The 16,933-nt window shown below is 42.0% G+C and overlaps 1 protein-coding gene across 3 annotated transcripts in view; it reads right to left on the bottom strand.

Moving 5' to 3' along the window:
• Positions 1–4,038: 4,038 nt before the first annotated feature.
• shroom1 (shroom family member 1) overlaps positions 4,039–16,933 on the bottom strand; it is a 32,640-nt gene continuing 19,745 nt past the window's right edge. For 2 of the 3 annotated variants that reach the window (XM_067608498.1, XM_067608499.1), the window contains exons 2-9: positions 13,184–16,108; positions 12,906–13,092; positions 12,527–12,579; positions 11,413–12,081; positions 10,622–11,218; positions 9,772–9,880; positions 8,896–9,168; positions 4,039–6,991 (exon numbers count right to left, since the gene is read on the bottom strand). In XM_067608498.1, the coding sequence (XP_067464599.1) occupies positions 6,737–6,991; positions 8,896–9,168; positions 9,772–9,880; positions 10,622–11,218; positions 11,413–12,081; positions 12,527–12,579; positions 12,906–13,092; positions 13,184–15,885 (4,845 nt within the window). In that variant the 5' untranslated portion in view covers positions 15,886–16,108 and the 3' untranslated portion in view covers positions 4,039–6,736. The remainder of the gene's footprint in view (positions 6,992–8,895; positions 9,169–9,771; positions 9,881–10,621; positions 11,219–11,412; positions 12,082–12,526; positions 12,580–12,905; positions 13,093–13,183; positions 16,109–16,933) is intronic. The other variant, XM_067608500.1, reaches the window with a different exon arrangement.

Raw genomic sequence — 16,933 nt, 5'->3', positions numbered from 1 at the left:
GAGCAGTGAGGTAGTCCTCCTGTAATTCATAAAGGCAAGCATCCACACAACTAAAAGGTGTGGTTGTATTGACTTGTGGTTGAATCAACACCTCTAGTGGCAACCGATTATGTAAATAAATAAAACTCTTTGAAATATTTGTCCCTCTGAAGAGAATTTCATGGCAGATTAATTATGAAACACTGTAAGGCATTAATTCACACACCCGCTAACGGATTTCTAGTTAAAACATGCCATGGAAACACAATTGATTTCACTGAATTACAATGATTTTAACTAGAAAAGGTAAAGGGTGTGTCATTAATAAGGATGTGTACAGGTGCTCCATAAATCATTGCAGCCCCTTTACGTGACAAAAACTTCTCTGGCCTGGATCCATTTTCTGGCTTGTTGAGACAGCTGTGATTCAGCCAGATAAGCAGCTGATTTGGGCTGGGAGTGTGTGTTTGCATGTGTGTGTTTGTGGTTGGAAGTGTGTACTAAATGGCATCACTGGCCCCGGCAGGCTGAGCAGGGACATGAAGACAAGTAGCAGCGAAAGAAAACAGAGCTGCATTCATCCCTTTGTTTCCCCTCGGTTCATTTTCCTCAACAGATGAGACTGTGTGTGGACAAAAGAAGGATAACAGGAAGGTTTTTTTGAGTGTGTCAAGATGACATCTTAGGTTTTTGGGAGATTAAAAGAATCGAGGGAAAAGAAATAGCGTTTAGAGATGGTACGCATCCTGTGTGGTCAGCTTCATTCTCCTGCTGTTCGTCTGTCCCTGCCTCGGGTCGTCTCCCACTGCTTCTTCCATGTCTCATAATGTCACTTCCCCAGCAGAGCATGTTGTCTTCACATCAAGACAATGTCTCATCTCTGAGCCTCGGGGTTTTATTAAGCAAATGTTATTTTATGCTGCTGCTGATGCTGCGAGGCGAAGGGCCGACACAAGGTCGATAAATAGAACCAGAAATGTGGAAGAGGCCTCAAATCTTTCAGATAAAAGAAGCAACAATGTACCACAATGTTAAATTACACTATTAAAACAAGTTGTTGTGCAGTTAAGTGTTTGTTAAAATGAAAAATGGAAGTGTGAGCAGTAAATTGTACTGAAGTATCAAAGTAAAGATTGATATTGGTCCGTTTGAGTGTCGATGCTCTTCTCTGTCCATACTGTTGGGTAGTTACAACATTTTCTGGAGTTTATCCCATAATGCTTTGCATGTAAAAGCCAGCAAAGCAACAATCAAACACTAAACTACAGTCATTAAATACATCTAGTTAGTAAAGTACAGTAAATTATCTCTAATGTAGTGGATTAAAAATCCACAAAAAACATCTCTATCTAATCTACTATGGCAACATTGTATTTAAGTGGTTGGAGGTAAACCAAACAAGAATTTTCCCAATACCACCATAGTAAGTCATATCAGATTAAAGGAATAGTTTGACATTTTTGTGAATGCTGAATGCTGCTCTAACTCTCAGCAAGAATATGCATATTTCCCAAAATGTTAGGCTTTTCCTTTTAAGGTAATAAACAACTTTTATCAACACCTGTTGGTGCTGAGGAGGATTTGATTGAACTTGTCTTCTCCTCTTACACAAGTTTTGGACACAATCCATTGTAAATCTGTCATGTCTGTATTAAAGTAAAATTAAAGACGCAATAAAATTAGCCCTGTCCGCCCTCCATATTTTGATGAAGAAGTAAACCCATAAAGTCCCCTGAAGTCTACATGAACTTGGGTAATTTCTGATCTGCCATCAGTTGAAACCAGCCATTTTCATTGCAAACTGTTCCCCTGTGCGTGTCAAATAGTTATGAGCACAGCTTAAATTAGCTTAATTAGAGCAGAGCTCCAACAGAAACATCTCTTGTAATGAACAGGCTATAAATCATCATGATATAACAGCAGTACAGCCTACAGATTTATCATTAGCTTTTTGGCTTGAGAACAAGGCTCAGTTAGTCTTCATAACTGAACTGTGTAATGACTGTCAGGAGCTGGAGGTGTGCTGAAATTCCTGTAGGCGGAGAGTTCAGAGTTCAAGTTGAAAAGTGAGCTTTGAAACCACTAATCTGAGCACCTGGTAGAGTAATCACTGAGTCATCAGTCTTGAAAAACAAGCCTCCTGACCTCCTGGAGACACTGCGTATTACAGTCAATTTAACACGGTTATTTGGTAGCATGAAGCAATAAAAAAAAACATACTTTTTGCCTCTTTGTGGTGTAGATGTTGGTCTTATGTTGCTTCCTGACTGGAGTTTATGTGTCATCCACCATTTAGTTGTTTCTGTGCAACACCGTTGAGACAGACAGACACAGTCAGTGATTATCATGCAGCTAGAAGCTCCTCGTTATCCAGCAGTGTGACAGGACTGCTGCCTGCTGCAGTGTTCAGGCCGTCCTGTTCCCTCCTGCAGCGTGCACCCTAACACACCATCACTTACACTATCTTTGTAGTGACACCAAACCAAATTACCATGCAATTAGTGTCTGACAAAGATCGTACCTGTTTAACATTCCCTAAGTTGTGTTTTATGAATCTGCTGCCTTCAATGGGAATCTGATTAAAAGTGTTTTAACTGTAAAGTGCTTTCAGGTGTTTCTCACTGTCCTCTTTGGGTTTTCTCTGCCACTTGCTAACATGAAATCCATTTTTTTTTCTCAGTCCATTCTGTGCCTTTTGTAAAAATGTGTTGTTGCTGACAAACAAACTGGACGGCATTCCACTGAGACTGAGCAAACAAAAGCAGAGAGGCATGAAAGAGACACCAACTATCTCTCCTCGGTACGTCATTGTAGACTCATTCTGAGCCCCAACATCAGTCGTTTTTTCTTAAAGGAATAGTTAAGACATTTCAGGAAATACACTCACTCACCTTCTTGCGTAGAGGTATATGAGAAGATTGACACTGCTCTTGTATTAGCACATTCAATATGAAGCTGGAGCAGCTGTCAAATAGCTTAGCTTAGGTTAAAGAGTGGAAGCACATTGGGGAAACAGCTACCCTGGTGCTTAAGAGAAGAAGAAAATAGCACTTACTGATGGTGGCTGAAGCTAGATTTATATTTACTGTACAAAGATGCTCATCTAACTCTTGGCAAGAGATAAATGTTTGACTATTCCTTTAAAACCAATGAAGAATTAGTGTCATTTCTAGCATTATTTTTTGCAGTTTCAAGATAGTGAAACATTAGAGAAAAATTTAATTTAAAGCCAGAATTTCATTTGTGATGAATCATGTCAGTACTGAAGAATTCTACACTGAACTGTCTCGGTTCAGTGTAGAATTCAATTATATGACAAAAATTTCCCACTTTATATTATATTTTGTAGTATATATATTTTATACAATATTAAACACTATTGTTGTTACTGTAAAGGCAATATTCCTGATATTCAGTTTTTACACTCACACATACAAAAACAAAAAACAGAAAGATGATATAGTTTTGTATCATTTCCATCAGCCTCTTTTTGCACAATATTCTTTAAAATGAGAAACATTTCTCCTTTTCCAACGGTAAATCAATGATTTAGTCCCTGGTTTTCATTTTCTTGTGGACAATGAGGCTTCCATACAGTGAAAATGTAGCGTGAGGAAACTGATGCACCGGGACAGTTCAGCAGTGATGGAAAATTATTGGATTCTTTGAAGCAGTGTGTTGATGTGCCTGCAGAGGGCAAAGACGAGCTCTGAGAGGAACAACCGAACCAGGAAAGCCTCAACTACTGAGGAAAAAGAAGGCTTTTAGTAGAGGAAAGCCAAAACATGGCGGTAAATAAAAGCATTTCACAAGTTTATATGGCAAAATATCTAATCTTCACTGTTCTCACAGCTTGAATATTGCAATAGTAGCATCAAACATATGGTTCTCTTTCCATAAATATTTCATGTAACCTATATTTGTAGTTCTATGTATAGTCTCTCAGTTGTTGCACTTGATGTGATGCTTCAGGTTGGATATATGTGTCTGCATCAGTTTACTGCTCCTGGTTTCTGATTTCCTGGAGGGGAAAAAGAAAAAAATGTGGTACACAAGAAGGAGAGGGAGAGCTTAATTTATTCACAATATTACAAACATCATGGAATATACAACTCCAAACAGGCACAAAAAAAAACAACTCAAACTCTCAACAGAAGACAGGCGTGAAATATAGCAGGAAAAAAAAAGAAAGTGGGCTTAGAAATGTCTCCGCTGTCATTGCACCGGCTCGGACTGAAATATGTCCTTCCTTCTTGGCTTTAAAACTGATTCCGTTAGTGTCAATGTCACACGCCTCCAGTATTAACTAAACAAATATAATCCTACTTCAACCAGGCCCCTTTCCTGCAACCATAACTAAACAGTATTTTGACTGATTGATGACAGAAACAAGAAATGATTTAGGAAGTTGTCAAATGTTTGTTGTATGCACACACAGACATACACACACACACACAGTAAAACCTAATGTGGGAATTTATCCATGTGCTGCTCCTCTGTGGGAACGATTTTCTCACTTTTTCCTCTTTTTCTACCCCCATCTTTCTTTCTCCAAAATGTTGGTCTTTTGCATACTTCAGGAATTCCAGCAGGCTGCAGGGAACAACATGAGAGTCTTTCTAACCCTTCAGCCCTGCGTCAGCACAAAGGCCAAAACAAACATACATTTGTTTAGCAAACTGAGGCGGACAGAGCCGTAAATCTCCGGAGAAATGTTTAACTGTTTAGCAAAAAAAAAAAAAAGTGGAAATATCTTTCAGCATGGAAGTGTTTTATTTCCTTGGGGAAAAAAAATCTGTTTTTAGTAGCTTACTTGTCCACTTCTTTGACATTTTGAGTTAGTGAATAAATGATTATTTTTGGGTGTATAGGCTGTTAATGATGCTCTTCCTCTTTGTGATCATTATTACATAAATATCATATACAAAACAGTCAACCCATACATATGGATCAGTTTTTTTCAGTACAGCCAACAGGTTATTTCCTGAGGGACGATAACATTTTGATCATTTCATGACTTCATAGGAGTTATGTTGAAAACGAAACACATTAAACACAGAGAGGAGTTCTGCCTTTTTGTTCAACAACTAATCTCTACACACACAAACACACATACAAAATTAAGACATTCATGATCTCGAGCGTTCACACACACACTTACACACTGCGCATATTCTGATGTAGAGCAACAGCTCACATCGCTCTTGAACAACTCTCCAATGTGTCTGGTTGAAGATTCAGTAAAAAGGAAAAATGATTTGAAATTAATACAGCTATAAAAACTAATGACAGATATAAATGTAGATAAAAAGATGCAGTTTTTAAAGTATGAGATCCTTTAAAAATTGGGGTGAAAGTTTAATTAAAGAATGTGTTTTCATTATATGTGATTAGGGGCTATCAAGAAGAAAGATTACTGTGTATGTTTCAATAAACTTGAAGGCTACATGTGTCTAATAGGGGCTATGTGTGGAGGTAGAGAATATAAAATTAGTTTAAGACACCTGATGTGAAGTTTGTGGACTTTCCTCTTAAAAAAAAAAAAAAAAAAAAAAAAACATATTTCAAGTATCACGTGTCACTTCTGCGACAAAGGGACGTTGGGGGAAAAAATACTCAGCGATATAATTGTTACTTATAATCTGGTTTTAAGAGGTTTAGCATCTCCGCATGAGGAACTGCAGCATGAAATCAAGATTTAATAACATAAAGTATGAAATTAGCTGGAAAAGTTATCTGTACACAATCCTTAATGTTTCCTGGGTGTGCTCATGTACCTTTTTAAAAAGCATTATTTCAGCATTCCTATTCAAAATCACTGACAAAAACAAACAAAAGAGAAATGAAATAGAAATATGGTTTAACTGGATGGAGTAAGGCTTTCACTTGAAATTGAAAAATGATTTTGAAAACAAATCTGATTTGAAGAAATGTGCATTTACTTATCATTACAAAGTGCTTTTTTTCATTCACCTTTTTTGGTTTTTAGTGCCTTAATTTGAAACACATTTAAAAATAAGAACATTAAAAAAAAAAAAGATTAAATCTACTACATCTATTGTACATTTTACCGACATGATACAGTACACCACCCTGTCTCAGGCTACTCGCTTTCTCCGCAGCCTTCTCGCTGGTCAAAATACAATCTTAAAGCTTATAATAGGTTTCCACAGGTGCAGATACAGGGGCTGTAGCACTACCAACTTAATGAAAAGTGAAGGACAGTTGCTGAATTGCTAGCAGGGGGACGCAAAGTTTCCACACAGCAGCTCTAACGGTTCCACAGCAACACGAAAGTCAAGGCACACAGAAAAAAAAACAAAACAGTTCGGTCCTCTGTTCAACGTCAAAGGAAACATGTATAACAAGTCTTTAGATGCAGATTGTGCTGATGAAGAACGGCGTTGGGGCGGAGATTGGGTGAGCGTTCTGGGCACCCTGGGTTGAAAACAAACCTGTTATGTAGATGACAGGAGAATGGCAAGGAGCGTCAGTCTCAACAGTCTTTATTGCTCTCCTCATACACAGCCTATAGTTAGGAGAGGAGAGCAGAACGGCATGATGGCCTGTCGAAAAAGCAAGTCGTGACAGGGAGATACCAGCTGGACCACTTATAATCAACGTTCTGTGTCTCTAGGTGGCACACTGAACCAGAAAAATACAGCCAAAACTCTCTACATGTGTTTGTTTTTTTTTTTTTTAAAGGCAAGTAAAGATAAGTTGAGGAATCCATTGTTGCTTTTTAGCTCTCCTCCCCTCAAAGATGGAGGCTGTTGGAAAGGGCCTCCAGCTGCTCCTCTCCCAGCCTCTGCTTCTCCTCCAGGTCCTTCTGCCGGATGAGCAGCGAGGCCTTGGTCTGCACGAAGCGCCGGTAGTCCTGCAGCTGCTCAGCGGACAGCTGGCGCGTCAGGAAGGTGGAAACCAGGTTCTCTCTCCGGTCCAGGTTATCCTTCAGATCTTTGGCGTCCTCCCTCTGTTTGCACAGCAGACGGTGGCGACTGTCCAGAGATTGCTGAGTGAAGAGGAGAGAGGGTGAAGAAGATATATTATACCTGCTACAGATAATAGATAATGTTTCCTCACTATCTTACATGATCAAGCTGCAGACATGTGTTAGGTCTGTTATTGAAATTTGAACCTTGATGCCTTGCAGAAAATTAAACTCATGTTCAAAATATCCAAACAAAAAGTTTCATAAGACTTCTAATAGAAAATCTGAAAGTTAATAATATCCAAAGGCTTTATCTTTAACCGCAGATATTTTGTGGTTGTATAATTGTTTTAATTGAAAGTTACTATGTTGATATGCTGATTATGTGATAGTTGTTTAACTACGTTTCAAACGGCCACAGGACAGGAGTTGCAGTGTTTCCTTAAGTCAACAGAGGGCAGGGTAGATACAAATGTCATCGAAACTGGGCTGGAGTTTCGGTGAGTCAGTGTAAATACCAGTGTTGCTGATAACAGCAGGAAAACAAATGAGCCTCCAACAAGCCCTCAGTATGCAGTATGTTCAGCCTGGGCTTTTACAGATGGACAAACTCACAAAGAGCCCTTTCAGGCATAAATCTAGAAGTCTAATGCATCCATGCAAACATAAATTGATGCTGAAAATGCTGGGACGCATAATGAAACAGGATATTCAGATGGGAATACAAAGCAAAGCACAGAGTCTCAAGTCAGATCCTGTGACACTAAACGTCTTTTAATAAATGGCCAAATGCAACATGAAGTAATTATTTCAAGCCATATGAAAACAAATACTTAAAGTGCAGTGCTATCAAACTGCAGTATATCAAATATTATCTACAAATGCCTCATGAATCATTAGGTTCAAATACAGATGAGCCAAAAATCGGCAATTAAACACTGATAAACCCGACGACATTGTTTGAATTCCACACGGTGAGAAACCTTGACTCCATCTCTAAGTTGCCCTTCAACTTTTCCCAAGCAGCGTGTTTGCTGTTCTAAAGTAAACAGAATGAGAGTATAGCCGAGGGCATGGGAGCAGCCACGCACTCCTAACACTGATGGTCGTCGTTTTTTCGCCAGAAGCTCTACGTGAGTTGTGGTGAATCATGAGATCTGTAAGGTCTTATGACATAATATTCTCCCCAGTAGCATTCGCTGACAGTATGCTTTTACTCGCATGTGTTAGCGTGTAAACAACTGTAGGGGATAAAAGATGAGACCACATGGAGGTGGAGGAGAGTGCATCTGAAGATTTTTTATGTAACCTTATTTAACTGATTCAGTTGACCTGTAACCTCAGAAAGAGTGTGCTTCAGGTTCATTCACAATATCAGTGTTCACTACTGTTAGAGAAGGCCGAGACACAAGAGACACAACTGGTACATTTAGATTTAGAAATTCATTGTTTTAAGTGTTGGCTTCATGCTTTTAATGACTCGAGTGATGTAAGATATGAATAATCAATGGTAATTATTGTTATTGTTTGAGAATTGGCTACTAAAACACTGCACTCATAAGCCATGCTGTCAGAAATTCAAATCCAAAAGACAAACAAAAGGCAAAAATGAATGTTGTGTAAAGGATTATGTGAATTTGGTTATTTCCTGCATCAAAAAGGCTTCTCTCTAGCCGCAGGATTCTTGGATTTCATAGGGTCATTAAATGTACCAGCAACACCCTGCTGGCAACTGCATTTATTATCAGATATTTGTTCAACTTTGCCAAAAAAGTTTCAAGTCTTTGCAAGCTGTTACATAACATACAGAAATGATCAGAAAACAAAGGTTGTCTGGAAGATAGTAGTCTGCAGTGCTGAGAGGTTATTAAGAGTTATTGCCTCTAGACAGTTACAAACTAAACATCTTTATCTTTTGAAAAAGCTGACTCAAGAGAGAGAGAGAGAGAAAAAAAAAACATTTCTTGTCTGAAAAGTTTCCTCACCTTCTCCTCGGCGTCTGTGTGCTGGTCCACCGTGCTCAGGGCGTTCTGTACCCTGGCCAGCCGAGCAGAGAGGCACAACAGCAGGCTGACCACCCTCTCCAGGTCTCCTATGAACAGGTTGTACCTCTCCAGCTCCATGGGCAGACAGCGCTCTCGGACCAGCACCTCCAGCGCCTCCCCGCGGGACACGTTCTCCTGAATCTCTGCTTGGAGGGCGCCATTAATTTCTTCGAGTGCACGTAGACGATCCTCGATGAAAGACACTAATAGACGCTGTAAATTCAAGTAGAGAAGAGATTTTAGGCAGTTACACTACAGATCAGATACACATGGTGGGAGACATTAGTTTTCCAAGGACAACATATTGATAGCTGATTATCATTAATCAAATAAAGTGATAATCTGTTACAATTATCCAATGATAAACATTTAATGTTTTTGTAATGTTAACATAAAAGAGTGAATGTGGAGGGCGGTCAGGAAGAAGGGGGAGGCTATTTGCTAAGCCAAACATTAGACAAGTGGGAGACACTGATAACAGGCAGACGGTACATCATGTGATAAGAGAGACACAACTATGAGTCCACTTAGGGCCAAACAGCATCCAGATGGTATCAATATTAAATCACCACCAAGTTTATGCTTGAAGAAGAAAAACAGAATGAGACTATACAGTTCAAAAAAGGTCTTTTTGTTCTGCTGTCATGTCTGGTTTCTTGTCATGTTTACTTTACAAAAAACCAACATAAACCAGACTCATCATTGCAAGATGTGACCAAAGTTATTTTGGTAAGCGTCCATACAAAGGCTGATTATTTGTACTGTGAAGTACTTCAGATGAAAACCGTCCACTGTTTTGCATGAATTAATAATTACCTTCTTCTCAGTGATGTCAGCTTTGCTCTGCGGCTCTGTACACTGAGGTTTAAGGCTGTCAGGAGCAGAAGGACAAGAAGCTGGTTCGGCCGCTTCCGCGGTCTCAGTGCTGAAAAAGAAAGATGTGTTTAGGTCGAGCTGACTTGGTCCCGTTATCACAATACAGGAGAGAAACCTTCAAATTTCACTCCTGATTCAGCTGTGCTACATAGCATGTTCACATGCAGTATATTCTGAGCAATGCCCCACTGTTATTTACATAGCATAATCACTAAACCACATTCTCTCTGTATCTGAAGTGTGCTTACATTAGCAGAAATCTGAGTGCCTGTACAGCAGTAAGCAGATAGCCAGGTGTGACTGTGCATGTGATGCAATACTAGGTGGAGTTCAGTTCTTCGGCCATTAGAAACCAGTATAAAGTTTCACAGAGGGAACATTAAACTAGGAGTCTTAATTAATTGGCCTTATATGCACTCTAAACACTCGAGTCAGCTCGAAAGTAGTTTGAAAGGTTTGAGTGCACACTTTCTTTCCACAGCTGTATGTATACAAAATAAGGGATTATGTAACCTGATGTTGATGTCACCTGAGAGACAGAAAATCAAGAATTTGGGAAATTTATTAAGCTATCTTCCACTGTTATGCCAATTTCCATTATTTTACACCTATTTTCTGTGAAGAAATCACATTCATCATTTCAGAACAAGTCTTCTCAGGAGTGTGCTGTCTCCTTAAATTCACGTAGTAAACTGCTATCAATTGGTCAGTTAAATTTCATTTTGTGGTTAGTGGGATTTTATTTATGACTACCGCAGCTGGTGTGATATTCCAGGACATTAAGATTCACCTTTCTGCAGCTCCTCTCTGCTCCTGTTTCTTCTTGTAGTGCTCCTCCATCAGCAGCGTGTCCTCTGACAGCAGCTGCTCCATCAGCATCAGTGCCGTCTTACGATTGGCTAGTGGGTACAGCACTCTGGCCAGTGATTCGTCCGCCTTGACCACCGCTTCTACAAGCTCCTCCCACTGAGGTCTCTCAACAGGCCTCTCCAAGCTCTCTGTCTCTCCCTCTGGTGTTCCCCTCTCCTCCATCTCCTGGTTTTCTCCCAACCTCTCATCTTCCATTTCTGGATTTTTCTCCTCTTCCACCTGCTGACTGATGTCTGCGTCGGACACTGAGGTGCAGGGAGACACAGAGGTTTCGCTTGTCTGCGTAGGAGGGGCCGAGCTTGAGGACTCGTCATCAAATACGTTGTCTGTCAGCGGTGGATTCTGGACTTCTTCTTTGATCTCTTCTTCTGGAGGGAGCATCCACAATGATGGATCTGTGGTTACGCCACAGCTCAGAGACACTTCGTGCTTTGAATCAGGCGGTAGGGCGTCATTGCTTGGTTCATCCACCGACTGCTCGCGGTCCAATCCAGGTACAGAAGAAGCACTGACTCTACTGGAATAATCAAATTATGGTAAGAATCACAACTGGGCATTTGTAGACTCACAAATACCTGTTTGTTTAGTCTTGTGAGGTGCAGAAAATGTGATACATTCAAATTATAATGCGATGAAAGGAAGTTATTGTCAATTAGTCAAATAATTTCAAGGAGGAAACACATGTTGCATCGATATGGTGTCTAATCTTACCTGGAGCTCAGCCTTTTTTCACAAGGAAGCTTTGTCTGGGTGGGTGTGGATGAGGTGGATTTGATCTCCCTCTCACTGGTCTCTTGACCTCTGGGGGAAGGTGGATTAGAAGAAGTCTCACTGGGCGGTCTACTAGACCTGATCTCATCTGTGACAGGGCCATGGGATCCAGGAGATGCAGAGTGAACCCTGGCCCGAGAAGAGGAGCAGGAGGCCGGGGAGGTGGATCTGCTCAAGTTTCTTGTTCCTGCTGTGGTGAAAGGCCCGGCGTCCTCCACACTGCACAGTACTGGTTCTGAGTTCTGCTTCAACGGGGACTTTTTCTGAGTATGGTTTTGTGGCTGTCCCTGAGTGTTCTTCTGACCAACTTCTTTTCCTGCTTGATCCAACACATATTGTTTCTTCCTCCCTCTTTCCTGCCCCTGGGCTTCTCTGACTTCAGCAAGGAATGAAACATTCCTTTTATCTCCGCCCGGCCCTCCTGATCCACTTGAATGTCTCCACAGTTGATCCAGCTGCTCAGAACTTTTACTCAGGGCTGACGGTCTTGTTAACTTTGATGCCCCAAGCTCTTCCATGGACTTCCCCCTCTGTGCAACCACACGGACACGCTGATGGCCCTCAGGGACTGATGTTACCAAGGGGTCCTCGGTAACGTTGTTCTGGGGACTGAAATTGACATTCAGTATTAAAATGTGTTGCCTAAGCCATGCGACTCACATAGACTACGATTGGTTTGGGACACAAAGTCTTGGCCTCTGAATGAAAACAAAAACTGAATCACTTTTATACACAGTTTTTTTGAGGGCAAATGCAAATGCGTCATAGAAGGCAATAATAATTTGATATTCCTACAAATTACAGCATAGTCTCGAGAAATAGGCCAACTCCTTGAAAAAGGGTCACTTAATGATTCTCGTTTTACAGTTCATACATAAATCTTTTGAAAGGAATGTGGGTTTGCTGGAGCAGGTGGGTGTTGACTTTCCTGTGCCACAATGAATCAAGTTGAGATTTATAGTCTGTGCCACAGCGCACACATCACTGATCTAAGACTCTCCTGACCTAAAACCCAATAAAAATGTCCCAATTTGTGTGCTGCACTGGTACATACCTCCAGGTTTCCATAGTATTAACTGGTAATGGATCTGTCTCAAAGTCATGTGCCTGCAGACACAGAGGAGGAATCAAAGGGCAACACATGAATGAATTTTTATTGTAAAAACATTTTCTTCTGAATTCAATAGCAAAGTATGTGAAATGAGAGTGAAAAACTATAGTAACAGTCAAGTATTGGTTAAAACATATTTTCTATGATTACATTTTTTTCCCAACTTGCTTGTACAAAGGTTAAGTTTGCGACACACAAAAATTCATGTTCTAATGGAAAGTTAATTTTAATATACTTGTAATCTTAAGCTCATCAGACACTAACTTTACCTGATTAAATAAACCACAGAATTGTAGCGTTTGGGTTTAAGTGAAAAAGTTACCTGAAATGCATGTGGAGTGGATGTGGATCTGTTCCTGAAGAAATTAGGTGGTTCTGGCTGGTCCAAGAGACTCTCCACTGAGGCAGACTTCCCCTGAGATGGACCTTGGCTCTCCCTCCATCTGGGTTGATTCGACTGGCCGGCATATTGGCCTGAACAAGACTGTGCTGAGAAGAACTGGGCATACCTGTTTTGTAAAAATTAAAATACAATACTTAAAATGTTTCAACCATACCACAAAAACAGGATAAAACTACTTTTCTTCATCTCTTTTGTACCTGATGGAGCTGGTAGAGGAATCAAGGATGCGCCCTGCAGAGTGGGGTCTGTGGAGTTTTTTCTTGGTGTTTTTGCCTTCATGACTTGCTGATAGAGGTCTGGGACCCCAGTCAAATGGTTTTTCACCCAGAGAGTGTCTCTGTCTGGGTGGAGGTGGTAACTGAGACACTGGTTGCTGGGGCTCAGCCACTTTCTGCCCCGTCTTACGCTCCATGTACTCCACCAGCGCCTTGTGTTGCACATGTTTTAGGTTGGTCTTTGAGGCGCTAGAGGCTGAAAGGGCTCGACCTCTCTTCTCAAACATCTTCCTCCGTGCCGCAACCAGTCCCTGCTCTCCTTGCTGTGTACGTTCCTCTCCTTCACACTCAACTGCAAACAGGCTTTCGCTTTCATTGCCAAAGGAGCGGCAAGCGGAGTGGTTGGGGGCACCACCGAGCTGGTGGAGTTTTTCCGGTTCAGAGTAGCACATCTTCTTCTGCTCTTGAGTTAATCGCTTCCTGCCTCCGATGCGCGCCACCTGGGGCTGGGCCACATTTGCTGACCTCCCTTTTTCCTTTTCAGTCTCTTTGTCCATCTCCATCTCACTCTCCTTTACTTCTTCCTTTATGCTCCCCCTCTCTGTCTCCTCAGAGGTCACAGAGGGTGTGAGGGTTTCTGTGGAAGTCTCAGAGTCCTGTGATGAGGAGAAAGCATGAATCACTGTAGGCCTCAGCTCGGGTTTTTGCCTGATTCGGTGTGGCCACGAGAGCTGCAGGTCCCGCCTTTTAAATGACGTCTCCCTCAGGACTTTAGACTGGGCATCCTTTAGCTTCTCTTTATAGTACTTTTTAAATGAGTCATCCAGGGTGTTACAGGCAACAGAGATATCTTCCCCTTGATCGTTCTTGCTCGTGTCACCTTGTGGAGGTCTCTCCTTATCGTTAAGAGCCACATCTCCATGACCAGTTTTGTTTAAGATTGCTTCCTTGCCTTTTATACTGAAATCAGTATCCTTTTTTGGCTGTAACGCTGCCCTACTGGCTCCGGTGAGGTGGTACAGAAGCGGAGTTGTTTCTTTGTTTATCTTCTCGCTGGCTACATCCCCCAATGGCTGCCTTTTCCCTCTCTTTGCCTGCTCATCTCTTTTGTGGTGATTGGGCTGTTCATTGCTGATCAGTGAGGTGACTTCCTTCGTTTGTGTGCTTGAATGCGGGGAGCAGTTTCTGTCAGGTCCACAGTAGAATATAGGATTGTTGGCGGTGTGGCGGCCAATCTCTCGACTCTGCATCATGTCAATTTCCTCTAAGGAGTCGAAGCTTCGAGAGGATTGCGTCAAGAGGAGGGATGGTTTGTGATTCTCCTGATCCTGGTTCCTGGAGATCAGGTCCTCTCTCCCATCTGGTATCATATCACTGGAGGAGCGAGAACTCTCTTTGAGAGGTCTAAACAAATTATCCATCGTACTGTGGCATCTTTCTTTTTCTCTTAGCTGATGTCTCTCCAACACAGTGGAGGTCTCGCTGCCAGCCTCAGACCCACACACAGATGCAGAGTGTGTCCTCATACCAGATTCAGACAGCTTACACACTCCCGTGACAAAGTAGAACTGACCCTTATGCTGGATGCTGCTGTTGATAAAGCTCTGACCAGCATTCCAGGGGCTAGCGGCTCGGGCTGGCTCTGGACCAAGCCAGTCATGAGCTGAGTGCACCCTTTTGCGCTGACCCTCAAAATGGCTAGTGCTACCACTGGGCTTGTTATGATGGTCTCCGTTGCATCCACCACTGCTTGATGACTGTCTGGGTTTCAGGTGCTCAGGCTGACTTGTGCCTCGGGGAGGTGATCGGCTTAGGATGTTGGCTGACTTCTGCTGCTCAGAGGCAGCTTTGTTATCTGTGATGAAAAGGTAGTCTGGGTTCAACGGCACCCTGGTCTGATTATGAGGCTGGAGGTGTGGGCGGTAGCTCGGTGGCTGCGCCTGCTGCTGTTGCTGTTGAGAGCCCCTCCAAGCTACGTATGCTGGGTCAGAATTGAAGCCAGAGTTGCCTGTTTCTGGGTTTGCAGTCTCAGTCCTTGGAGCATTCAGACCATGTGACTGTGGATGGAGTCGATTGTAGGGTCTGGGCTGTTGCTGTGGCTGCTGCGGTTGAAATTCAGTACCATGGTGGTGGACCTTGCTGTTCTCCAAGTTTTTTGTGGCTATGAAACTATCCAGGCGTGCTGGGACTGGAGGAGGACGGACAGGAGGGTAAGCACCTTGGGACAGAGCCCCCAAAGGCACCTCTTGTTTAGAGAGTGCTTTGTTGTTGGTATGGGAACTTTCATTGCCATTGTGGTTGTGGTGGTTTATGTTGGTGCTGTTATTATTGCGATAGTGTTGTGAGATAACTTCCACAGAGCGATAGAACTGGTCCATGGTCTTTGAGTCAGACTGCAGAACCTGATTGGGGTGGTAAATAGACTTTACATACTTAAGATCAGCATAGTGGCTGAAGGAGCTGGACTGCAGGTCATCTGGCAGGAAGGGAGAAGGGTAGTCTGGGGCAGTGGACCCACCAGAGAAGGAGCTGTAGGCAGAGTCTCCTTTGCCGTGTTGGTGGTGGGCAAATTGGTCGACGATGCTGCTGTTGGACTTGGCTGGGGAGAGCCGGCTGACAGGCAGGCTCAGAGGATGCAGGTCTACGTTGCTCATTCTCTCAAAGTGGAAGTTGTAGGAATCCATGGAGGACTGGGGCGGATGGTGGCAGGAAGGGAAGGGCAGGGTTTGTAAATGTGCCGTAAAGGTATATGCACTGATGCATGTGTTTGCCTTGTGGGTGAAACCGGGGAAATTACCACCAACACGTTTGCACCAGGTTGTCCGTCACGCTTGTGGCTAATTAGGTCATTTTCCTGCCTCCTTTTTGTTTACTCAAAGCCCCTTGAAACAGTCTGCTCAGTAGCTCCTGAGGGAAAAAACACAAACACAGCACAGACGTGTTATCAGCCTGAAATCTTAACTCAGGATTCATGCTTCAGTCATAGATCTGGGGAAAACCACTGCTCAAAGGTGAAATGGTTTCACACAATGTGTGGTTAAACAGCAAATGAAAATGTAAAAGAAACTTTAAGTGAATGACCGATACTCAATATATCACATGGCTTTGTGTGGTCTTCATAGCTGTTTTGACTGCTTTGGAATGGCATGACAATTTAACACAAACACGCATGTTTGTGTTAGATTGTCAACTTGGCATGTCCACTCGCACACACCTACACTTCCCCATCAAAAAAACAACAAACACCTACCTACAAACCCCATCAACACTGCATACATGAAAGAAAATTCATTAACAGCTACATGTTTGTACATGTTTTTGCAGTGCTTTCTGTTCAAAGACTAAGGTGCCAGAAAACAGTAAGTCACAAGTAAAAAAACTTCGCCAGGCATTTCTAGGTCAAATTCCTCGAGGGTGCTCCTGTTATAAGTTGTAAAGACAAATCATACACCCCTTCACAGAAAAAATGTTAATTTTTCTCTTTATCCAGTAGTGAACTTACAGTAGTCACTTAAAAATGTTCATGGAGGTGCTGGTACATGGCAGCACCAGGGAAAATCCTTCAACTCTACTGATTTCAAACCTATTCTTCATTCATTTGGTATCTGGAAGAGCTGAAGAATTTTAGTTTTAGGGCTGTATGAAATTGAATAAGTTAGAGCAACCCAAGGTGCAACAATGTTGTGTCAAAATAGTCATTTAATAACAATGTCGTTAAAGAATTCAAAGTTT

This window comes from Thunnus thynnus, chromosome 13, assembly GCF_963924715.1.
Source record: "Thunnus thynnus chromosome 13, fThuThy2.1, whole genome shotgun sequence".
Lineage (NCBI taxonomy): Eukaryota > Metazoa > Chordata > Actinopteri > Scombriformes > Scombridae > Thunnus > Thunnus thynnus.
The sequence above is the reverse complement of the archived record's forward strand: the minus strand, read 5'-3'. Positions and strand labels throughout refer to the sequence as shown.